At 42.5% G+C, this 25,513-nt stretch overlaps 1 protein-coding gene across 2 annotated transcripts in view; it reads left to right on the top strand.

The window, feature by feature from the left end:
• Positions 1-608: 608 nt before the first annotated feature.
• Positions 609-25,513, top strand: part of LOC115201053 (proto-oncogene Wnt-3) — a 39,840-nt gene continuing 14,935 nt past the window's right edge. The window contains exon 1 of one of the 2 annotated variants that reach the window (XM_029764279.1): positions 609-1,151. In XM_029764279.1, coding sequence (XP_029620139.1) covers positions 1,072-1,151 — 80 coding nt within the window. In that variant the 5' untranslated portion in view covers positions 609-1,071. Of the gene's footprint in view, positions 1,152-24,385; positions 24,504-25,513 lie in introns of those variants that run through there. The other variant, XM_029764282.1, reaches the window with a different exon arrangement.

The following is a 25,513-nucleotide window of genomic DNA, read 5'->3' as shown; positions in this document are numbered from 1 at the left end:
CTCCCTCCTCTCTCACCCACTACTGCCTGCCCCTCAGCCCATCAAAATGACAATGGTATTGATGTAAAATGTGTCGCCTTTGGGCCATTACAGAATATAGCCTTGTGTGCCTGGCCCAACCACCACGTTTTATGGCTTTATTGTGTCGCCTTTTATGTCCTCTCTTCAGGGTGGGAGGACAACAATTTATACAATTCGCTGTAAATGTCTCCCCGTGTGCCTGAGAGAGAAAGGGTGTGGAAGCACTGTATGCATATATATCCGGCTCAATTAGTCAGGGCACAACCCCTAAAAATGAAGTCAACACTTCCTCCCCCCTGCATGTCCTCCGCTCCGCCGCCAATCCCAAAGCCTCTATGAAGAGGCAGGCCTTACACCCCCTTCACCTATCCTGAGCCACTTTGGGGAGTGCTTGCTTTGAATTATCATAGATGAAATAGATTGAATAAAGAAGAACTCTACCTTTTTTGCTCTGTCCCTCCCTACACCTCTTCTCATTTTCCCTCCCTCTCACCCTCCCTCTTTCTCTCTCCTTTCTTTCTTTTCCACATTACCAGGGGGTGGTGTGTGATTGACGGATGGGAACGAATAATTTTTCTCGTAACCTAAGGCCATCCTCTGTGATTGGCTTGCCAGCTGACATCTCCAAACCTCGCTCGTCTTCTTTTTTCCCCCCTTTAATATTGGGCCTGTGGATGAGGCATCCTGAGGGAGAGAAAAAAGTGGAGAGAAAAACATATCTACCTTAGGAAAGAACCTCATAGAGAGGGAGGGAAGGAGAGGACGGGTAGGAGCGCGCGTGTGTGTGTGTGTGTGTGTGTGTGCGTTTGTATATGTGTGAGAGAGAGAGACACTTACTCTCCTAACTACTAGGAGACAGACACATTTTCCTGTCCAGACTCAAAGAAGGGGGAAAACAGTTTTTTTTTGCTTCAATTTGATTTCAATTTTCCCGTCCCTCAACAATCAAGCTTTTCCTAAAGCTTCTCCTCCAGGAAGTCTGTTCTTCATTCCCAATTGGAAATTCTATGTATTGATCCATTTTCACTCTACCACCACAAGGCATACCTCATGGATTTGTTCCTGGTTGGATATATGATGTGTGTGTGGTTGTCCAGCTGGCGGGTGCTTGGAGGTTATCCCATCTGGTGGTGAGTACAATCTAAAGTTTCAGCATCAAATCCTAGAGCTGCTATAGGGAGACTTTCGGTCAATGATCATTTGAAGAGGGCAGAATAAAGTGCACTTTCAGTTGACTGCGTGGAAAAATGTTCTTCAGCCCAGTCCAAAGAATCTTAACCTCAAATTCTGGTGCAACGGAAAAGGCTGGCCGTACTTTCCCCCTCTACACTCTGGTCCGTTTATCTTATTAGACAAATGTTGTGATGCTAAGGTTGAAATTGTAGTTTTTGGGCATTAAACTTATTCAATCTCTATAGGGATTTTTGAAAGGAGCTTATGGATGGTTTGTCTAGGTAAATTGTCTCCAAATATTGATGTTAGGCTGATAGGAGCTTTTCTATTTAGCGGTTGGAATTAGTGTAATTATTGGTTTGGATAACGTCTCCATCCTCCAAGGACAATGACAACATTGAACCTCTTCATGAAAACTCCCCAAATCCTTTATTTTATATAACCACAACCCCTTAGTTTGTGAATCCAGTTTTATAAGGACTTAGTTTATTTTGTTAAATTAACTGCTATTATTTGATATTTGGAGTCGTACGATCAGGACCTTTTAAGTCAGCGTCATTTTTGTTTGCTATTGTGGGTCCATATTTTACGTTCAGGCTGCCGGCCCCCGATCGTGCCGTGTAATTCTTCATTGTTAGCTGAATGTTCTTTATTGGTTTGTTTTCGAGGGAGCTTATCACAAACCGAAGTGTGTACTGTTTAGTAGCATCAATGCTCTTTGAAATGACTAAAATCCCTGTCAGAGAGTCAGCGTTTAGAAATTCTCAAAATCAACAAAATCAACCCATTTGTGAAAGACTGCCACAAGCGTCCGATTTAATTTAAACATAATTGGTTTTAATAAATTTTGCTCTGCTTAATATTAACAATAATTAAGCATACACTTTTGTCATTCAATTAGTATCGCAATATTGATGTTTCTGGGAGATTTGTCAGTGTCATGGGCTCGTCAGGTTAGCCTCTGTAGGGCTTTATGTGTCTTTGTTGAAATATTCCGGACCCTGTTTGGCACCCTCACGTGAAATTTTTAGGTTAATCTCATTACAAATTCAGCTACATGCATCTGACCTCATAGGCCTCGCTCTCTTGTAACATAAAGCTTTTATTTTGGATATATTTGTGAGTAGGCGTATGACAAAGCTTCTTTTGCTCCCGACACAATACTTGTCAGAGCCAGTGCACTTTTAGTATCCCGGTTAGCATGTGGTCCCACAGCAGTGCTGTCCAAACCGCCAGCATCTTCTGGTTTCATTTACAGAGAGGGGAGCTGCCAAACACACAGGCCAAAGGGCTGAAGTGTTAATGGCATGAGGGCTTTACACCCACTCTCTGGGTTCAGCACCACACAACATGGATTCTCTGTCTGAATTACCTGCAGCTGTTCTTTGCTCAAGGAGCTTACATGACACCGGAGTAACGTTCAGCCCAGACAATGCTCACCACCTTTGATTTGGATAACGCATTTGAAGTGGAGGCGGGGGAGGTGGAGAATGGAGAAGCGTAGCTTCAGGTGACCGGGCAGACGCTAAGGAATGGATGTCACAGAGCGCCGTCACTGTCGTCACCCACGGTGTCGAGTACATCCAAGAGGGAACAAAACAACAAGATGGGTACGGGGTGCGTCAAGGGAGAGGGTGATAAGTTTCAGCGAGCCAGGGCTCCTCTCAGCTTCTGTCTCAGGGGCGATGACTTGGTTATAAATTCTCCAGCCAAGTTGGGGAAGGGAGGGGAGAAGGAGTTTTGACTGCTTCATGCCTGGCAGTCAGTCACACAATCACAAGGGGTGTCGAAAACAAAAGAGCATAAATAACTCATACTGCATACCGTATGCACGGAGGATGAGGTAGAGTGAAATAGCTGGCTAATGAGGGGGTTTGGAGAGGAGCTGGAACTGCCAAGAAAATAGATTCCCTATAAGAATGTCACTTAAATAGACCCCCCCTTGAAAATGCTAAAATGTTTGGTTCTGTAGCTAGAATAGTTTCATAAGACAGAGGAAAATAAGTATCTGGAAAGATTTAAAAGCAGATAAAAGACAGAACATAACAGCATGTTCCAAGAGGGCTCGGTAGAACCCGATGCCCATCTCTAATATAAATGTGAGGCTTTTGGAAAAATATGTATTTTTTTTTATTTTTTACTTTGTATCTCTTTTTCTCACCTCTTATGCTGTACATAAAAATAGAACATCGCACGAGTCTCATCTTTAAAAGAAAAGTATTTTGGAAAAAATTGTGGCAAAGCCCTGTATTGTTTCCATGTGATCTCTCTAGGTCGTAGGTCACGTTACAATACTGGGATGTATAATGCAGAGGATATTTTCGCGTGGGAATTTTTTGCATGCCTGCATCCAAATCAAATAGTGCAATAGCGCAGCTCAACTAAAATAAATAAAGTGATTGGAGGAAAAAAAGGGTATTCTATACAAGCTTCTGTTTTCTACGCTGTACCGACAATAGGCCTAGGTGTTTGTCATCATGCTAGTATGACAACAGCAACTTAAAAAGATCTTGACAAATCATAAGTAGTTTAGGATGAGCCCATCACACATTAAAATACAGTCAACGATCGGTATATACACAGGTAATCCCTTAATGGAAGCGCTAAAGACAACCTGTCAGCCGGTTCAGCCATTTCTGTTTATGTTCATATTATAAACAATGGCCATGATGAGTGAATGCCGACACTCCACGTCAGCCAAACCTACGTCTTTACCCATTAGAAGCTCCTCAAATACCAACGTTGGAGGAACCGAGATTTGTGGTGTAGCCCCAGAACATCGCCGCAGAACCACTAAACATTTAAATCCAACAGAATATTATACTCTTTAATCTTCTGGTAATCTGGACCACTGTTCCAGAGGGGAACCAGAGAGAGGATGTAACCTATGGAAGCTGTATGTTACTATGTAAACTGACTGAGTTGTGGCTTTAGCTTTTGATGCCGGAGTTTCTGGTGACTTCTGGTGAATTGACGTTTTTAGCAGATCAGTGTGGCCTATGCTAGCGCCAAAAATAATAATAATGTTTTATTGTCACACACTGGATAGGTGCAGGGAATTGTGTTGTTTTACAGGGTCTGTCATAGTAGTACAGCACCCCTGGAGAAAATTAGGAATAAGTGCCTTGCTCAGATTTTTCACTTTGTCAGCTTGGGTATTTGGCTTATTTAAACCAGCAACCTTTTGTTTACTGGCCCAACGCTCTAACCGCTAGGCTACCTGCCACCCACCGACCTAGTGAGCGTAATCACATCAGATTTGGGGAAGCCACTTCCTGTAGGTCAGAGTAGAGATATGTGGAGCACCAAAACTATCCATTTGCTACAATTGTGACAGCCAAATACAAGACATGGGTCAATACCGCATACATAGAACACAGGAAATTGCAGAAATATGATATATCATACCGTATATTCCCATGTAACATGTCATACTTTGTGGTACTTCCCATGTCTCTTTGTAGTGAAAGCAAAGTTTTACCGTAAGAAAATAAAACATAAAGCAATTTCAGATTGAGGAAGAGAAAGTACGTCGAAGAAGGGCAGTGGCATTGAGAATGGACCAAACATGTATAGGTAGAGTGAGAGAGAGACATTTGTGAAATCTGAACACTTTTCCCCTCTGTGACATGTGGGTAGCAGAGTAAATGAAAAGGTCAATCCTCTCTTGCCTACCCTACCCATCCCCTGTCCTGCGCTGTCATGGCCACCCCTGCCCTCTATGTGCTGGACAACCCTTGTGGCTTAAATGGGGCTCTAGGGTTCATCTCTGGGTCTCTGGAATGTTATTATCTGACTGTGACACCCCCCCCCCTTACCTCTCCCCTCAACCCCCCTTTGGCAAAAGGATCACTATAATGATTCTTAGTGCGAGAAAATCCTCCATCTGCAATCCTAGTGTGAAAAGATCAAGGATGTTCAGGCATCATATTGAACAGTGCAAAGGGAGGGGGGAGGGGAAAGAAAAGGGGAAAGCCCTAAAGAATGTTATTCTTAAGACCGGTAGGGTTCCATATCAATGGCAGCGGCTGCCATATAAGCAAGGAGTCAAAGACATCCCTAATGCCTGTGAGAAATATCTAAGGAGAGTGTAGTGACTTCACCAGACAGAGATCTGTGCCATGTACATTTTTTCCCATTTGGTTAACCTCCATTCAGTACAGTGATATTGGCCTAGCCTACATCAGTCGAGCAGGTGGATGAGGTTCCCTATTTGTGCCCCAGTTTGGATTACAATGCGCTCTGTCTCCTTTGCAACAGTGGTAACGACAGTAGCTAGCTAACTGCTTGAATTGCAATCGATGTACGTTATCTCAGTGTGTTCACATACAGTTGATACAAAAGGGGCCTGACACCCTTACTGTCCAGCTCTACAAAACAAACCACTGGCATGACATTATCTAGCCTAACCAGCCGGTTGGGAGAGAGGTTCAAAGGAGGCTGGTAGTTCAAAGCAGTAAAGGAAATTCCTAATCTCAGCCCATCCTCAAAGAACGTGATGAAATAGTCGTGTAGGAAATGACAAAGTCCCACAGTTCACGGCTATTACCTGCACTAAAACAAAGGTCAGGACAGTTCCTCAAAGGAAAATAGGCCCAAACGCCCAGAGGCACAGGGGTCCATGGGGGCAAACACGTGGACTGAGAGATAGAGAGAAGGAGAGAGAGAAGGAGAGAGGAGAGAGAGAAGGAGAGGGAAGCAACAAACACATTCACACTGAAACATCAACACACTCACTCACGCACGCTCGCACACACACACACAAGCACACGCACACCTTATAAGTCTTAATTGACCAGAATTGCCAGCTCCTGTTTACAAATCTGCTGCTGGGCAGCAGCTAATTGTGAACAACAAGTAATCTTTAAACAACAAGCTTAATTTTTTAAGACACACTGCCTGGCTTGGTGTCTGGTGACGAAGAAGCATTGGTTACACCTGTGCACCCTAAATATAGGCTAGTCAAACCTTTCCAGGTTATCTCCCAGGTCATCCCATTACCTAGGGAGGGAGGAAGAAGGGAGGGAGGGTGAGAGAAAGAGAGAGATGGAGATAAATTCAAAGGCAATATAAGCTACAACTCCATTGTATAAAAGCATAACTTTGTAGAAATAATTTCACTGCAGGGTGAATAGTGGTTTTTGAGCCAAAGAATGAGAAAAGAGGGAAGCCGTGTGCCACTTGAACTAGGCCTACATCATGCCTGTATGTAGTAGTTATATTTGTAAGTACCTAAATAAAGGAAACACCAACATAAAGCGTCTTAAAGGCCCAGTGCAGTCAAAAACGTGTTTTTTATATCTATTTCCACACTATGAGGTTGGAATATCACTGAAATTGTTAAAATTATGATAATGCCCTTTACTGTAAGAGCTGTTTGAAAAGACCACTTGCAATTTCAGCCTGTTTTGGTGGGATGGATTTTTACGTTTTCAGTTTTCCCCTCACCACTCAGACAGTCCTAGCAAAACTCTTGCTTGAGAAAGTTATCATCTTGTTAAGAAGCTATTTTTGTTATTGACCATTTTAATTGAAAACAAATCACAGTAAGGTACATAATTGTTACCCAGAAATCATTTGATACTGAGATAAAAACGGCTGCATTGGGCCTTTAATAGGCTTTGGGCCACCATGAGCCAGAACTGCTTCAATGCACCTTGGAATAAATTCTACAAGTGTCAGGAACTCTATTGGAGGGATGCAACACCATTCTTCAACAAGATATTCCATAATTTGATGATGGTGGAAAACGCAGTCTGGGGCACGGTTCCCGAATCTCCCATAAGTGTTCGAATGGGTTGAGATCTGGTTTCTGAGACGGCCATGGCACATGGTTCACATCATTTTCATGCTCATCAAACCATTCAGAAAATCAGTCAGTATCTGGTGTGACCACCATTTTCCTCATGCAGCGTGACACATCTCCTTTGTATAGAGTTGATCAGGCTGTTGATTGTGGCCTGTGGAATGTTGTCCCACTCCTCTTCAATGGCTGTGCGAAGTTGCTGGATATTGGCGGGAACTGGAACATGCTGTCACACACATCGATCCAGAGTATCCCCAAACATGCTCAATGTCTGGTGATTATGCAGGCCATGGAAGAACTGGGACATTTGCAGCTTCCAGGAATTGTGTATAGATCCTTGCAACATGGGGCCATGCATTTGGGGCGGCAGGTTAGAGCGTTGGGCTAGCAACTGAATCCCTGAGCTGACAAGGTACAAATCTGTTGTTCTGCCCCTGAACAAGGCAGTTAACCCACTGTTCTTAGGCTGTCATTGAAAATAAGAATTTGTTCTTAACTGACTTGCCTAGTTAAATAAAGGTTAAAAAGAATTACAAATTATCATGCTGAAACATGAGGTGATTGCGGCGGATGAATGGCACAACATTGGCACCTGTGTAATGATCATGCTGTTTAATCAGCTTCTTGATATGCCACACCTGTCAGGTGGATGGATTATCTTGGCAAAGGAGAAATGCTCACCTAGAGGGATGTAAACAAATTTGTGCACCCAATTTGAGAGAAATAAGTGTTTTGTGCGTATGGAACATTTCTGGGATCTTTTATTTCAGCTCATGGGACATGGGACCAACACTTTACATGTTGCGTTTATATTTTTGTTCAGTATACATTGTATTCCTCATTTACTACAGTGTTTCCATTATTTTGGCAGTTACCTGTACATGTATGCATACCGCAAGATTCCAGATAATTCAACAAGCATTATGCCGTTGCTGCGTGGCAATCACCACTGTCTCACAATACTAGGATAGGTAAAGCCAGAGCAGTCTCCGAATACTACTGGTTGGAAACAATCCTTTGGATGGTTCATACAAACACTTTGTAAATGTTTTGATCAAATAAGCCATGATGTTTTCTTTCTGAACGATTTCCGTCGTGTCTGTGCTCTGACACTGACATAGAGAGAGAGAAAGGACTAGCCACTGGGCATACCACGTCATTTTAACGTGGATAATTGGGTATTATTTGGTTGAAACGTTGATCAATGAGATTGCAAACTATATTCACCCACTCAAAATGATAGTCAAAAGTTAGTTGAATTTCCAATGTGTTATCCACCAATGGAAAAACAATGTCTGATTTTTGGTTTAGTTGTCACCCAATGTATATCACTGCATTTTCAACCATTTAAAGGCACAGCAAAGTTCAAATGGGAATACAATGTCAGATATTTTGTTTATTTATAGCCTACAACAGATTATTGTGTTATCAATGTCATTCACCTAAAAGAACATGGTGAAAGTAATCAATGCAGTTAAAGATTCTGCTCAGATTATTACAGCAATTGTGACAACCTATGTATGCATGCTAACATGAACATTTATGCTTTATATGATTACATAAGACATTTATAGCTACAGTAACCTCAAAATGTGGCCATGATGTTTTACTCATTTTAAGGTTGAATATTACATTAGTTTGTAAGATATACTTAACTGTAGGCTATTTAATGTATTACAAAAGTAATATTGAATTGTGTTTGGTTGACAATGCAACCAAAATCAACATTTAAAGGTGCACACTATGGAGAAAGCGCTATGCCATTTCCTGGTTGACAAAATTCGAATAGTTCAAAACAAGCAAGTATAGTGTAGAGAATCTTTATACCATCTAAACCGCTGTGAAATATATTTTCCATAACCAAAAATATTGTATTTTCAGCTGTTTGAAGCTGGTGTACAAAACCCAATGTAAAAAACAGATGTGAAGTATAGAAATAACACACATAGAACAGATCTACCATTTTTTTACATTTTAGTCATTTAGCAAATGCTCTTATCCAGAGGGACTTACAGTAGTGAGTGCATACATTTCTTTTTTTCCGTACTAGTCCCCCGTGGGAATCGAACCCACAACCCTGGCATTGCAAACACCATGCTCTACCAACTGAGCCACACGGGACCACTTCTTAGACTTGTTTTCAAGTAGAATGACAGATCTATAACTCACATTTCTATGTGAATTTGGTCTGATCGCCCAAAAAGTTACATATTACCGCTTTAAAGGAGACGTAGGCCCATCTACTGCTTGGATAGTTCCTGACCTACTGGCTTAATCCCATTCTATATCTTTTATTTTTGGTTGCGTTGGAGACATCATTTGTTAACTTGTCAAAAGTTAAAAAGTCATATTGAATTTTGTTTGGTTGTCAACACCACCAAATATTTGAAGAAGATTTATTTCCTGCTTGGATAGCTCAATCTGTACCGCTGACTAAATCTGGCTTTAATTTCAGTTTGTCTTCAATAAAATAATTTATATGTTGGATTCACATCTCCATCTCCACCAAAAATCTAAGTTCATGAATAGGACTAAATCAAATCAAACTTTAAATGCACTTCAAATAAAGTTTGATTTGATTTAGTCCTATTCTTTAACTTAGATTTTTGGTTAAGATCGAGATGTGAATACAACATATATTGAATTTGTTTGTGGACAAACTGCAATTAAAGCCAGAGGCACAGATGGACAACGTCACTAAATATCATTACATTTGAAATCGACAAGAGCTTGAAACCCTATTGTATTGTCTATTTTTTGTTGAATCCTGGCTTGAATTGAAACAATAGCTGTTGATGACTTCCCAAATGGTATAAATATAGGCCTAAATAGCATCCTTGATGATATATGATTGATAAAGTATGGTTCCATTTCATTTGCTCTTTTAAACCTACCCTTTGGAATGACTTCGATAGCAACAGAGAATCTATTTTGTTTTTAAGTGGCGATCTCTCAACAATCATTCTCATGATAGCACGTTGGTCAGTGACAAATATCATAGCTAAGCAGGGTTGGGCTTGGTTAAAACCAATGGGTAGCTGTAGATAAATAAATTCTCCAGTAGGAGGTGTTGCCCAGGCTATTGTATTTTTTCTGACAGTGGATATAACGTTGAAGAGCTGACGTTGTTTTAAAGGTAGAAATTCAACATCATTTACACACGGTTTGTCTATGTTGAAATGTGTTACCATGATGACATAATCCTTTGGTTAAAATTTCACCGTCAAAACAACAATTGATGACTTTTTTCAAATCCAATGTATTTTCCACGTAGACTCCACATCACAATATGTTGTCAAATTACATTCAAACAATGTTGATTCAACCAGTTTGTGCTCAGTGGGTACTTCCACTATGACTGGCACTGCTGCACTGTGTTGAACACAGTCAGTCAGAGAGTTCTGTCTGCTCCCCAGCGAACTGCAAGCTGCACTGCTCTCACTCACTCAGTGTCGCTTCCTGACAGGCAGGTTCACAAGTTTACACCCCAGCTCCCTGATCTCCTCTGTTCTGACTGCAGGGGCTCCCTGTCCCAGCTCTGCACTCATTCTCAAAGTGTCTAAGGAGTTAGAGGAAAGAGTGAGGAAGAGAGTGAGAAAGGGAAGAAGGCAAAAACAGGTTGGAACATTTTTCAGGGGTCCTGTCATTTTTTATCTGATCAGCCCAGAGCTGTTGGACTACAAATCAAAAGTGTACCAAAGAAAAAACTGAACACAATAACACAGACAGGAGCTGTGCATTCCAGCCTCCGCAAGGAAAAATCCCATCCTGGGGGTAAAGCCGACAACTTTTCCGTGGCCCACTTACACTCTCTTCCGAGTGTCTTTGTCTCTCCTGTGGTGGGATTCAAATTGAGATTCCGATGGCAATGTTTTGGTGTTCATCCCGAGTGCATGAGGCCTCATTTAGCAGAGCCCCCCCCAGGCAAATCCGACAACTTTTGATGTCAACATATTGATGTAGAATAAAGTTTGATAGAAGAGTCTATGGACTTTCTATGGAGTCTGATTCTCATCTCTGTTTGATAAGACAAGTATCGGATGCATACGGGACTGTAATGCTATGTGCACATAAATTAACGCCATTAACTGGATTTGATTAATTGAATGAATCAAATCAAACTTGTTCACACATGCACAAGAATGATTGGCATTCATCAACAACTATCCCTATGTCAAAGTGTAGTGGAGAAATCTTCAATGAATCCCACTTCTTCTGTCCTACATCACATTGTGTGTTGGGTAGACGCGACTGAGTGTTGTATGCAAACAAACAAGGTACTGTACACTCAGCCATCACCTTAAAATGAAATGTTATCTGAGTCAAAAGGTTGGCATATCGTCATCTGGCAAATTTTCAGCAGGCTGTTCTCTGATATTTTATGTGTTTTATGAAGTAGCCTGTCAACACTTAAGCATTATGCAGTGGCTGAGGCTACAACAAGCCTACTTATCATACAGTAATTTGCACAAGACATACGGTTGAATTATGAGATAGCGATTGGGCCCTACAGAAGGGTTTTATTTTCAAAATGGGGCTTAGGGTGGTGGGAGTGATGGTGGGCGTGGAAAACGAAGCGGTAACCGACCAAATTTTTCGGAGGCCCTCCTCTTGGCTGCAGAGACAAAATGTGACCGACTGACTGAAATCGGTCTTATGTAGCAAAATTTGAAATTGTGTTTTTACTTGGGATAAAAATAGAGAGAGCTACAAAATGGTAGCTGCATTTTTGAGGAACAATGGGAAAGTAATTCTGCTTTGAAAGTTTGTAAACTCACTTTTGAGAAAATGGCCTTTGAATGTTTTGGTACTGCACCTACTGGAGAGCTCTCCTTTGTCTACACCCATTCAGCATTGTTCACACCTTCTTAAGCTTTAGCCCCATCCATCTCTTTAAGGATTCACATGTGAGGTCATGTGCTAAACATTGAGTAGTCTAGTAAAGCTTAAGACTAGAAGTAGTAGTAGCCTACAATAAGGAAACATTCCAGGTAAACAGAAAGTGTCCAAATAAAAATATTGTATAAATATTAGATGACGCTTACCCAGACACACTTGTCTAAATTACACCCAATGAAGGGCACTGCGTTCATCCACCTCTGGCCTGCTCGCCTCCCTACCTCTGAGGAAGCACAGTTCCCGCTCAGCCCAGTCAAAACTGTTCGCTGCTCTGGCACCCCAATGGTGGAACAAGCTCCCTCACGATGAAAGGACAGCGGAGTCAATCACCACCTTCCGGAGACACCTGAAACCCCACCTCTTTAAGGAATACCTGGGATAGGATAAAGTAATCCTTCTAACCCCCCCCCAAAAAAAAAAGATATAGATGTACTATTGTAAAGTGGTTGTTCCACTGGATATCATAAGGTGAATGCACCAATTTGTAAGTCGCTAAATGACGTAAATGTAAATGTAAATTGCTGGGCCATGTGAAAGAAATGCTATAAACCCCAGCCACATCTAGCTAAGTGGATGGGTCTCTACAGAAGGTGTAAACGGTACAGCCAAATGGTTACTTGCATAGTAGCAATATCAGAAACAGATAGTGTCAATATAAATAAAATAATATACAGTATGTACAAGAACCATATCAATAAAGATATCAGTGATAGATGAGGTAGTTAAATGCATACAATCAGGGGTAAAGTGGCTGAGCAGCAGCAGGATTCAACAACAAAAATTGTAGCAGCAACATATGGCATGTGTGTTAGGAGAGAGTCATGTGAATAGAGGCACTGCAGATACTGCTGATGACTGGTCCGTCCGAACCACACATGAACAAGTGAATCTATATTTGGAGAGCCTGTTTCTGTCCTGCCCTTGACTTTGGTGCAGGGCATGTGATGTCCATAGCCTCTTCGTCGTAAAACTCCCTGATCTTTTCAAAAACATACATTTGTTTAGCTATGTCCAGTGCAGCTGGTGCTTGTACAGGCAGACCATATATGGGAGGAAGGATGTCAGCGTTGCGCTGCAGCTGAAACCTAGTCCCAACTGAGTCCGAACGCTCCTTAGCGACAACAACACCAGGCTCTAGAGCATCGAAACTGTAAAACAGGAAATTGAGAAAACATTACAACCTTGCACAACATCAATTCACCTCTTAAGTTTATATAAGAAGAATAACCTCATACAATGCAATGAAAATGATATTCACCTGAAGTGCTGGTACTGCTTGAACTGTGGTAACAGTACGGAGTCAGGTGTTGTTGCCAGCCATAGCTTTCCACCAGCACCGTACCATCCTCCAGTCCAACCAGCTGTGGGATGTTGACCCCTGTCACAGTGCTGTCCTTCACAACAACAGCAATCTCAGACAGTGTTTACTCTGGTCTTTCTGAAGTGCTGCTCAATGAGGCCGAAGCACCAGTCGGGGGCAAACTTGGTGTAGCCTGTGATCAGGAAGGGAAGGTCCAGACTGTTGTGGAGCTTGTGCATGGTCCGCCAGGCACAATATCAGAACACAAACTTGTTCTTGTTTTGGCCACTGCAGTTGCGAAGAGTTAAAAAGTAGATGGGACGTGGATGCATAGGGTCAAAAGGATAGTGCACCTGCAAACAGCAAAAGAACATCAAGATAAGTAAATGAAAAGAAAATGTTGCTGTTTTAATGCACATTTCCTGCAATTCTACACATTTTGCCATGGTACGGAGAGAAACATTTACAGTTTTAAAGCCACAGTTGAAGTCGGAAGTTTACATACACTTAGGTTGGAGTCAGTAAAACTCGTTTTTTAACCACTCCACAAATTTCTTGTTAACAACCTATAGTTTTGGCAAGTCGGTTAGGACATCTACTTTGTGCATGACACAAGTAATTTTTCCAACAATTGTTTACAGACAGATTATTTCACTTATGGGTCTTAGGAATGGGTCTTTACTGATAAAGGTGTGAATTGTACAAAGACTTGTAGCTAGAGAACTGTTAGACCTAAAAATGTTCATCTGAACTTAATGAATCTATTGAGTGAAACTGAGGACCAGGATTCTGTTTTTGTTTTATCAGAGAACTGTATCTATGTGGGTCAGAAGTTTACATACACTAAGTTGACTGTGCCTTTAAACAGCTTGGAAAATTCCTGAAAATGATGTCATGCCTTTAGAAGCTTCTGATAGGCTAATTGACATCATTTGAGTTAATTGGAGGTGTACCTGTGGATGTATTTCAAGGCCTACCTTCAAACTCACTGCCTCTTTGCTTGACATCATGGGAAAATCAAAAGAAATCAGCTGACCTCAGAAAAAGAATTGTAGACCTCCACAAGTCTGATTCATCCTTGGGAGCAAACGCCTGAAGGTACCACATTCATCTGTACAAACAATAGTACGCAAGTGTCAACACCATGGAACCACGCAGCCGTCATACCGCTCAGAAAGGAGAAGCGTTCTGTCTCCTAGAGATGAACGTACTTTGGTGCAAAAAGTGCAAACCAATCCTAGAACAACAGCAAAGAACCTTGTGAAGATGCTAGAGGAAACTGGTACAAAAGTATCTATATCCACAGTAAATCGAGTCCTATATCGACATAACCTGAAAGGCCGCTCATCAAGGAAGAAGCCACTGCTCCAAAACCGCCATAAAAAGCCAGACTACGGTTTGCAACTGCACATGGGGACAAAGATCGTACTTTTTTGAGAAATGTCCTCTGGTCTGATGAAACAAAAATAGAACTGTTTGGCCATAATGACTATCGTTATGTTTGGAGGAAAAAGGGGGAGGCTTGCAAGCCGAAGAAAACCATCACAACTGTGAAGCACGGGGGAGGCAGCATCATGTTGTGGGGGTGCTTTGCTGCAGGAGGGACTGGTGCAATTCTCAAGATAGATGGCATCATAAGGGAGGGAAATTATGTGGATATATTGAAGCAAAATCTCAAAACATCAGTCAGGAAGTTAAAGCTTGGTCGCAAATGGGTCTTTTAAATGGACAATGGCCCCAAGCATACTTCCAAAATTGTGGCAAAATGGCTTAAGGACAACAAAGTCAAAGTATTGGAGAGGCCATCACAACGCCCTGACCTCATCCTATAGAACATTATTGTGGGAAGCTTGTGGAAGGCTACCTGAAACGTTTGACACAAGTTAAACAATTTAAAGGATGGTACCAAATACTAATTGAGTGTATGTAAACTTCTGACCCACTGGGAATGTGATGAAAGAAGTAAAAGCAGAAATAAATAATTCTCTCTACTATTACATTTGAATGACTCAAACATAACAAAATCGAATCAAATTACATTTTATTCCTCACATGCTTTGTAAACAACAGGTGTAGACTAACAGTGAAATGCTTACTCCCAACAGTGCAGAGAGAAAGAAAATATAGAAATAATAGAAAAGTAAAACACAATAATAAATACTCAACGACTAATGATAACTTGGCTATATACACAGGGTACCAGTACTGAGTCGAGCAGGGGTAATTGACGTAGATCTGTACATATAACTAGGAATAAGTGACAGTTCATAAACAGTAGTTGCAGAGTATGTGATGATAAGTCAAAAAAGTTAGTGCAGAAAGGGTCAATGCAGATAGTCTGGGTAACTAACTATTTAGCAGTCTATAAAGCGTGCTATGGTGCATCAGTACTGCTTCACATGTGGTAGCAGAGAGAACAGTCTATGACTTTGGTGGCTGGAGTCTGCCAATTTTTAGGGCCTTCCTCTGACACCGCCTGATATAGAGGTCCTGGATGGCAGGGAGCTCGGCCCCAATGATGTACTGGGCCGTACGCACTCCCCTAGTGGTGATGCAGTTAGTCAAGATGCTCTCAAGGATGCAGCTGTATAACTTATTACAGTTTATTTTTTATTATATTTTTTGTATTTTACCCCCTTTTTCTCCCCAATTTCGTGATATCCAATTGCGATCTTGTCTCATCGCTGCAACTCCCCAACGTGCTCGGGAGGTGAAGGTTGAGTCATGCATCCTCCCAAACATGACCCGCCAAACCGCGCTCCTTAACACCTGCCGCTTAACCCGGAAGCCAGACCCACCAATGTGTCTGAGGAAACACTGTTCAACTGATGATCAAAGTCAGCCTGCAGGCTCCCGGCCGGCCACAAGGAGTCGCTAGAGCGCGATGAGCCAAGTAAAGCCCCCCTGGCCAAACCCTCCCCTAACTCAAACGACGATGGGCCAATTGTGCGCCACCCTATGGGATTACTGGTCACGGCCGGTTATGACACAGTCAGGATCGGACCCGGGTCTGTAGTGACACCGCAAGCACTGCAATGCAGTTCATTAGACCGCTGCGCCACTCGGGAGGCCGCTATAGAACTTTTTGAGGATCTGAGTGCCCATGCCAAATCTTTTCAGCCTCCTGAGGGGGAAGAGGCATTGCCCTCTTCACGACTGTGTTGGTGTGTACCATGATAGATCCTTATTGATGTGGACAGCTCTCGACCCACTCCACTACAGCCATGTCGATGTGAATGGAGTCGTGCTCACTGACTTTGAGGGAGAGGTTGTTGTCCTGGCACCACACTGCCAGGTCTCTGACCTCCTCCCTATAGGCCGTCTCATCGTCGTCGGTGATCAGGCATACCACCGTTGTGTCGTCGCCAAACGTAATGATGGTGTTGGAGTCATGCGTGGCCACGCAGTCGTGGATGAAAAGAGAATACAGGAGGGGACTAAGCACGCACCCCTTAGGGTCCCCCTGTGTTGAGGGTCAGCGTGGTAGATGCATTGTTGCCTACCCTCACCACCTGGGAGCGGCCCATCAGCAAGTCCAGAATCCAGTTGCAGAGGGAGATGTTCAGTCTCAGTGTCCTTAGCTTAGTGATGAGCTTGGAGGGCACTATGGTGTTGAACGCTGAGCTGTAGTCAATGAACAGAATTATCACATAGGTGTTCCTCTTGTCCAGGTGAGAAAGGGCAGTGTGTAGTGCAATAGAGATTGAATCATCTGTGGATCTGTGTGGGTGGTATGCGAATTGGAGTGGGTCTAGGGTGTCAAAGCATTTCATGGCTACAGATGTGTGCTACAGGGCGATAGTCATTTAGACAGGTTACCTTGGAGTTCTTGGGCACAGGGACTATATTGGTCAGTTTGAAATGTGTAGGTATTACAGACTGGGTCAAGAAGAGGTTGAAAATGTAATTGAAGACACTTGCCAGCTGGTCCACGCATGCTCTGAGTACACATCCTGGTAATCTGTCTGGCTCTGCTGCCTTGTGAATGTTAACCTGTTTAAAGTTCTTACATCGGCTACAGAGAGCGTGGTCACAGATGTTCAGAACAGCTGGTGCTCTCATGCATGGTTTAGTGTTGCTTGCCTCGAAGTGAGCATTTAAGGCATTTAACTCATTTGGTAGGCTCGCGTCACTCCACTGGGAATCTCACAGCTGGGTTTCCCTTTGTACACCGTCATAGTTTGCAATCCCTTCCACATCCGACGAGCTTCAGAGCCTGTGTAGTAGGATTCGATCATAGTCCTGTATAGACACTTTGCCTGTTTGATAGATCGTTGGAGGACTTAGCAGGATTTCTTATAAGCGTCCGGATTAGTGTCCCGCTCCTTGAAAGTGGCAGCTTTAGCCTTTAGCTCAGTGCAGATGTTGCCTGTAATCCATGGCTTCTGAGGACGATGTCGTCGATGCGCTTATTAATGAAGCCAGTGACTGATGTGGTAAACTGTTCAATGCCATTGGATGAATCCCAAAACATTCCAGTCTGTGCTAGCAAAACAGTCCTGTAGCTTAGCATCCGTTTCATCAGACCACTTCCCTATTGAGCGGGTCACTGGTACTTCCTGTTTGAGTTTTTGCTTGTAAGCAGGAACGAAGAGGATAGAGTTATGGTCAGATTTGCCAAATTGAGGGTGAGGGAGAGCTGTGTATGTTTGATTGTGTGTATTCAAGGTGATCTATAGTTTTCCCCTCTAGTTGCACAAGTGACATGCTGGTAGAAATGAGGTAAGACAGATTTTAGCGTTCCTTCATTCAGTAGGAGCCATTTCTTGATTGCTTATGGCCCTATACAGATTTGTGGTAGTAAATAGACAGCCACGAAAAATATAGATGAAAACTCTCTTGGTAAATTGCATGTTCTATAGCTTAGCATGAGGTATTCTGACTCAGGTGAGCAGAACCCTGATATTAAATATATGTTGTTAACAAGGAGACACACACTTCCCCCATTGAGCTTACCCGACGCTGTCGTTCTGTCCTTCCGATGCATTGAAAAACCAGCTAGGTGTACAGTGCCTTCAGAAAGTAATTCATACCCCTTGACTTATTCAACATTTTGTTGTGTTACAGCCTGAATTCAAAATGTATTAAAAATATATATGTATATTCTCACCCATCTACACACAGTATCCCATAATGGCATTGACGTATACAGGGACACGGTGACTGAGTTCATCAGGAAGTGTATAGGGGATGTTGTTCCCACTGTGACTATTAAAACCTACCCAAACCAAAAACCGTGGATAAATGTCAGCATTCAGGCATCCCTAGCCGCATCATCAGAGCATGCGCAGACCAGCTGGCTGGAGTGTTTATGGATATATTCAATCTCTCCCTATCCCAGTCTGCTGTCCCCACTTGCTTCAAGATGTCCACCATTGTTCCTGTACCCAAGAAAGCAAAGGTAACTGAACTAAATACCTATCGCCCTTTGAGAGGCTAGTTAAGGATCATATCACCTCCACCTTACCTGACACCCTAGACCCACTTCAATTTGCATACAGCCCCAAAAGATCCACAGATGAACCCATTTTCATCGCACTGCACACTGCACTATCCTATCTGGACAGGAGGAATAACTATGTAAGAATGTTGTTCATTGACTATAGCTCAGCCTTCAACACCGTAGTAACCTCCAAGCTCATCATTAAGCTCGGGGCCCTGGGTCTGAAGCCCGCCCTGTGCAACTGGATCCTGGACTTCCTGACGGGCAGCTCCCAGGTGGTAAAGGTAGGAAACAACACCCCCACTATGCTGATCCTCAACACAGGACTCAACCCCCTCCTGTACCCCCTTTTCACCCATGACTGCGTGGCCACTCAAGCATCCAACTCAATCATCAAGTTGCTGACGACACAACAGTAGTGGGCCTGATTACCAACAATGACGAGACAGCCTACAGGGAGGAGATGAGGGCCCTAGAAGAGTGGTGCCAGGAAAACAACCTCTCCCTCAATGTCAGCAAAACGTAGAAACTGATTGGGACTTCAGGAGACAGCAGAGGGAACACGCCCCCATCCACATCAACGGAACCTCAGTGGAGAAGGTGAAAAGCTTCAAGTTCCTCGGCATACACATCACTTACAATCTGAAATGGTCCACCCACAGAGACAGTGTGGTGAAAAAGGTGCAACAGCTCCTCTTCAACCTCAGGAGGCTGAAGAAATCCGGCTTGGCCCCTAAGACCCTCACAAACTTTTACAGATGCACAATCGAGAGCATCCTGTCGAGGCTGTATCACCGCCTGGTATGACAACTAATCCGGCTGTAACCTCAGAGATCTCCAGAAGGTGGTGCGGTCTGCCCAACGCATCACCGGGGGCACACTGCCTGCGCTCCAGGACACTTACAGCACCCGATGTCACAGGAAGGCCAAGAAGATCATCAAGGACATCAACCACCCGAGCCACAACCAGTTCACCCCGCTATCATCCAGAAGGCAGAGTCAGTACAGGTGCATCAAAGCTGGGACCGAGAGACTGAAAAACAGCTTCTATGTCAAGGCCATCAGACTGTTAAATAGCCATCACTAGCCGGGTACCACCCGGTTACTCCACCCTGTACCTTAGTGGCTGCTGCCGTATATACATAGACATGGAATCACTAGTCACTTTGATAATGGAACACTAGTAACTTTAACAACGTTTACATACTGTTTTTGTCATTTAATATGTATAAACTTTAGTCTAGTCAATGCCACTCCGACATTGCTCGTCCAAATATTATATGTTTCTTAATTCTATTATTTTACTTTTAGGTTTGTGTGTATTGTTGTGAATTGTTAGATATTAATGCGCTGTTGGAGCTAGGAACACAAGCATTTCGCTACACCCGCAATAACATCTGCTAAATATGTGACTAATACAATTTCATTTGATTTGAATGTTTGAAAATTAATTGAAAATGAAATACAAGCCCCTTTGGCAGCGATTATAGCTGTGAGTCTTTCTAGGTAAGTCTCTAAGAGCTTTCCACACCTGGATTGTGCAACATTTTCCCGTTATTCTTTTAAAAACTCTTCAAGCTCTGTCAAATTGGTTGATCAGCATTGCTAGACAACCATTTGCAGGTCTTGCCATAGATTTTCAAGCAGAAGTTAAAACTGTTACTCGGCCACTCAGGAACATTCACCGTCTTCTTGGTAAGCAATTCCAGTGTAGATTTTAGCCTTGTGTTTTAGGTTATTGTCCTGCTGAATAGGTGAATTCATCTCCTAGTGTATGGTGGAAAGCAGATGGAACCAGGTTTTCCTCTAGGATTTTGCCTGTTTATTTTTTTATCCTGAAAAACTCCCCAGTCCTTAACGATTACAAGCATACAGATAACATGATGCAAACACCAGTATGCTTGAAAATTTGGAGAGTGGTACTCAGTAATGTGTTGTATTGGATTTGCCCCAAACATAACTTTTTGTCCTGAAAAACAAAATGATAATTGCTTTGCCACATTTCTTTCAGTATTACTTTCGTGCCTTGTTGCAAACAGGATGCATATTTTTGAATATTTTTATTGTGTAAAGTCTTCCTTCTTTTCCCTCTATCAATTAGGTCAGTACTGTGGAGTAACTACAATGTTGTTGACCCATCCTCAGTTTTCTCCTATCACAGCCATTAAACTCTGTAACTGTTTTAAAGTCACCATTGGCCTCATGGTGAAATCCCTGAGCAGTTTCCTTCCTCTCTGGTAAATGAGTTAGGAAGGATGCTTGTATCTTTGTAGTGACTGCGTGTATTGATACACCATCCCAAGTGCAATTAATAACTTCACCATTGTCAAAGGGATATTCAATGTCTGCTTTTTATTTTTAACCATCTACCAAATAGCTGCCCTTCTTTGCGAGGCATTGCAAAACCTCCCTTGTCTTTGTGGTTGAATCTGCGCATGAAATGTACTGCTCGACTGAGGGACCTTACAGATAATTGTATGTGTGGGGTACAGAGATGAGACAGTCATTGAAAATCATGTTAAGTAAGGCATAATCAACGAGGGACTACGCGTTCTATGGCAGATAATAAACAACATGGAAGGTGTGTTCCACGACGCGCTAGCGGAGGCCTGCAGTCAGTATCCACATTTCAGTTACTACAGTAGGCAACAACTTCAGTGTCCAAATATTTATTTTTAGTTCAGAGAGTTAGCAGGGGAATCTGCCACAAAATGTGTCAGTGGAAACGCGTTCTCTGGAGTGATGAATCGCGCTTCACCATCTGGCGGTCCAACGGACGAACCAGGAGAACGCTACCTGCCCCAATGCACAGTGCCAACTGTAAAGTTTGGTGAAAGAGGAATAATGGTTCTGGCTACGCACCTTGTTCCAGTGAAGGGAAATCTTAACGCTACAGCATTCTAGACGATTCTTTGCTTCCAACTTTGTGGCAAAAGTTTGGGAAAAGCCCTTTCCTGTTTCAGCATGACAAGGCCCCCATGCACAGAAATGGTTTGTCCAGATTGGTGTGGAAGAACTTGACTGTCCTGCACAGAGCCCTGACCTCAACCCCATCAAACACCTTTGGGATGAATTTGACCGCCGACTGCGAGCCAGGCCTAATCGTCCAACATCAGTGTCCGACCTCACTAATACTCGTGGCTGAATGGAAGCAAGACTCCGCAATAATGTTCCAACATCTAGTGGAAAGCCTTCCCAGAAGAGTGGAGGCTGTTATAGCAGCAAAGGGGGGGACCGACTCCATATTAATGCACATGATTTTGGAATGAGATGTTCGACAAGCAGGTGTCCATATACTTTTGGCCATGTAGTGTAAGTTATGATGAACTTCACAGGTTGGTGAAAGTGCAAAGTAATGACCTTGATGCTCTTTTCCAATGAATATATAGTGTCTTATTCTGGTGACATGATCCTCTATGCTTGGCTGCTTGACAAATAAAAAGAATATCGCTCTTTTGTTCATAATACTCCTTATAGGACACATCACTGCACTCTATACTCCTCTGTAAACTGGTCATCTCTGTATACCCGTTGCATCTCTGTATACCCGTTGCTTATTTATAAAACCCTCTTAGGCCTCACTCCCCCCTAGCTGAGATACCTACTACAGCCCTCATCCTCTACAATCAACACCCGTTCTGCCAGTCACATTCTGTTAAAAGTCCCCAAAGCACACACGTCCTTGGGTTGCTCCTCTTTTCAGTTTGCTGTAGCTAGCGACTGGAACGAGCTGCAACAAACACTCAAACTGGACCATTTTATCTCCATCTCTTCATTCAAAGACTCAATCATGGACACTCTTACTGACAGTTGTGGCTGCTTCGCGTAATGTATTGTTGTTTCTACCTTCTTACCCTTTGTGTTGTTGTCTGTGCCCAATAATGTTTGTACCATGCTTTGTGCTGCTACCATGTTCTGCTGCTGCCACGTTGTGTTTCTACCATGTTGTTGTCATGTTGTGTTGCTACCATGCTGTGTTGTCATGTGTTGCTGCCATCCTATGTTGTTGTCTTAGGTCTCTCTTTATGTAGTGTTGCGGTGTCTCTCTTGTCGTGATGTGTGTTTTGTCCTATATTTTTAATCCCAGCCCCCGTCCCCACAGGAGGCCATTTGCCTTTTGGTAGGCCGTCATTGTAAATAAGAATTTGTTCTTAACTGACTTGCCTAGTTAAATGAAGGTTAAATAAATAAAAATAATAATCTCATCATGTAGGCTACACCCGCACTGTATTTGCAAGCTGTTGGCTAGAGTGTATGTGCAAATACCAGAATGGGCACACTTGCTATATAATGCTAAATGCATTTTGGTGATTGTTAGTTCTCAAAGATCTTATAAAAAAACAAACAATGGAAATATAGTGGTCTTTTGGCACAACATACCCTGGGTATGGGGTAAATTGAGCACAGGGCCTGTCCTATGACAGTGGGTGATGGCAGCGGATAGGTCCAAGTTTAATTCATGGAGTTGGGGTGTGGTATATTGCATCTATTTTAAATGTATACCTAAATTCAGAGATATATCTCTTTGTTCAATATCACTTACCCTTCCATTTCTTGACCAGTTATCTGGGACAGGGATGTTGTTTTGATGTGCCAATTCGTAGGCAAGTTCTCTGCATTGGAGGCTACTAAGCCCATGAAACTGGTCTGTGAGATTCTTGATATGTTTAGCAAACTCAGACTCCATGTCATCAGATAAAACCATCTGTGCCTCTGCTACTCTATCATAGCCTCTCTTTCGCACAGGTACATGTTCCTTTTCTTTTATGTCAATGTACCTCTTCAGTGTCATTCAGTCTATTGTTTCATCCCTTACTGCTGCTAGAATGGACTCACTTCCTTGGCTGCTCTCTTAAGAACCTCAAGGGGGGCTAGACCCCTGCTTGTTTTACATTTGTATGCATGCGGCATGATGATGTCTGCTCTGTAACAATAAAAATGCACAATCTTGAGTTCAAATGCGTGACACATTGCAAAGATACTATGTATATTATGCATAACTCTGACAAAATGTAAATCATAATATGTATGGAGTATGGTGGCCATTGGCTCAACTTACCCCAAAAGCAAACATTTTGACTATATTACCCCACACAGATACAAGGATGCACTTTCATGCTAGGTTTCGGATCTCATATTGTAGTGTACAGAGACACCAACTGATGTATAAAACAATCTTACAACTATCTACCTTGATTTAGATACAAGCATCATGAATACTATAACACAATACATTTATTTGACTTTGTGAAAATCCGTTTTTTTGGACCTAACTTACGTCCCACTTTTTCCATGTTGTTCGTTCCTAACAGGCTCTGCCTAACTATTTGGTCGCCTGATTCATTTGGTGTATTGTTTCCTAGAAACAAGGGGTGGCTCAACTAACCCTTAACTTACCCCACTCTCCCCTACTTTTCTATGCAGAAAAAAGAACCTGTACAATAACTAAGACAGGGTATCTTGCCATGTGTGCACCTAAATGCATGGCATGATAGTGAGACTTTTGAGTACAAGTAGCAACAGAGCAATCCCCTCTCCGCCCTTCTGCTTCTCTCTTCCACACGCGCGCCCACGCACGTACGCACACCCTACTTTCCATGGAGCTATGAACAGTGCCTGAGGAGTAATGCATAGAGGGATGGATTGTGACAGGCTGGTTCTCTCTAATTCCTCTCCCCCTCTCCCTCTTTCTTACTCTGTCTCTCTTCCTAGGAAAACATAGCATTTTCCATAACACATTGGACATGCAAGATTGCACAAAAAAAGTCAACTTTAAATATACTCACAGTCACCTCAGAAGACAGTAATAGGCTACCCCTCCTGAAAATATTGTTTGCTGCCTGCACCTTACTCAAGCTAAGGTGAGTTTGTCAGTTTGTAAGGCCTATAGTTTCTGCTCTTCATTAAAAGTCTTTACTGTTGCATGTGTGTAGCGTCATGTGTGTGAGTAGCCTAGCCCTGGGCTTTTCAAACAGGGGTCCGGGGGTACAGCACGGGGTCCGCAACGTATTTGTTTATTTAAAAAAAAGATTTGTGGGGATTTTTTTTATGTGAAAAATGATTATTTTATTTTTTAAGAATATCACTAGCTGCAACAGAATACCATCATGGATACCATTTTTGTGTCTCTGCGTCCGGTATGGAGGAAGTTAGAGCTAGTTTCACGCGGCAATGCAAACCAGTGTTAGTGCAATGACTGGAAGTCTACAGGAACAGTTAGCATGCTAGCTGTTCCTGTTCATCCGAAACTGGAGATGTAGATAAAGGGCTTCATTGCCAAAATCTCGAACTATTAATTTAATATGGAGGTCATTGCAGTCATTGGAGCTAATTACAGGGGGGTTTCTGTATAGATAATTCTTATGTGGGCCTTCTAAGCGGTCATTTTCGGATTGGAAAAACAGTTTCAGTGTCAATTTAAGTAACCAAAACCAGATAGAAAGCATGCAGAAAAGATGTTGAACTATAAATATTTTTTAATAACCATCTTTAATTACTAACAATCAAATAAAAGAGACAGTCAGGAAGAGTACTAAATACAAAAAAACAGACATTCATGGTACATGCCCATTGAGTTTGTTATAAAGTGTGAGCAGAGGAACACAGCATTAGCAATAGCAAAATGCATAGAATTGCAGGAAATTAGAACTTCTAAATTATCTCTCAGCTCCATGCCAAAGTGTGTAGAATTGCTCGAAATGTGCATCAAAAATGCAACATTTTCGCTCAGCTCCATGGACAAAAGTGTAGAATTGCAGAAAAGTAGCTTAAGGCCTACAACAGGAACATGTTCTCTACGCCTCCATGATACCTTTCTAGCTTCATAGACTGTGTTTGGAGTTTACATTTCCTCATCCAATGAACTGTGAGG

The sequence above is a fragment of the Salmo trutta genome, chromosome 10, assembly GCF_901001165.1.
Source record: "Salmo trutta chromosome 10, fSalTru1.1, whole genome shotgun sequence".
Lineage (NCBI taxonomy): Eukaryota > Metazoa > Chordata > Actinopteri > Salmoniformes > Salmonidae > Salmo > Salmo trutta.
Note: the sequence above shows the minus strand (reverse complement) of the source record. Positions and strands in the feature narration are given on the sequence as shown.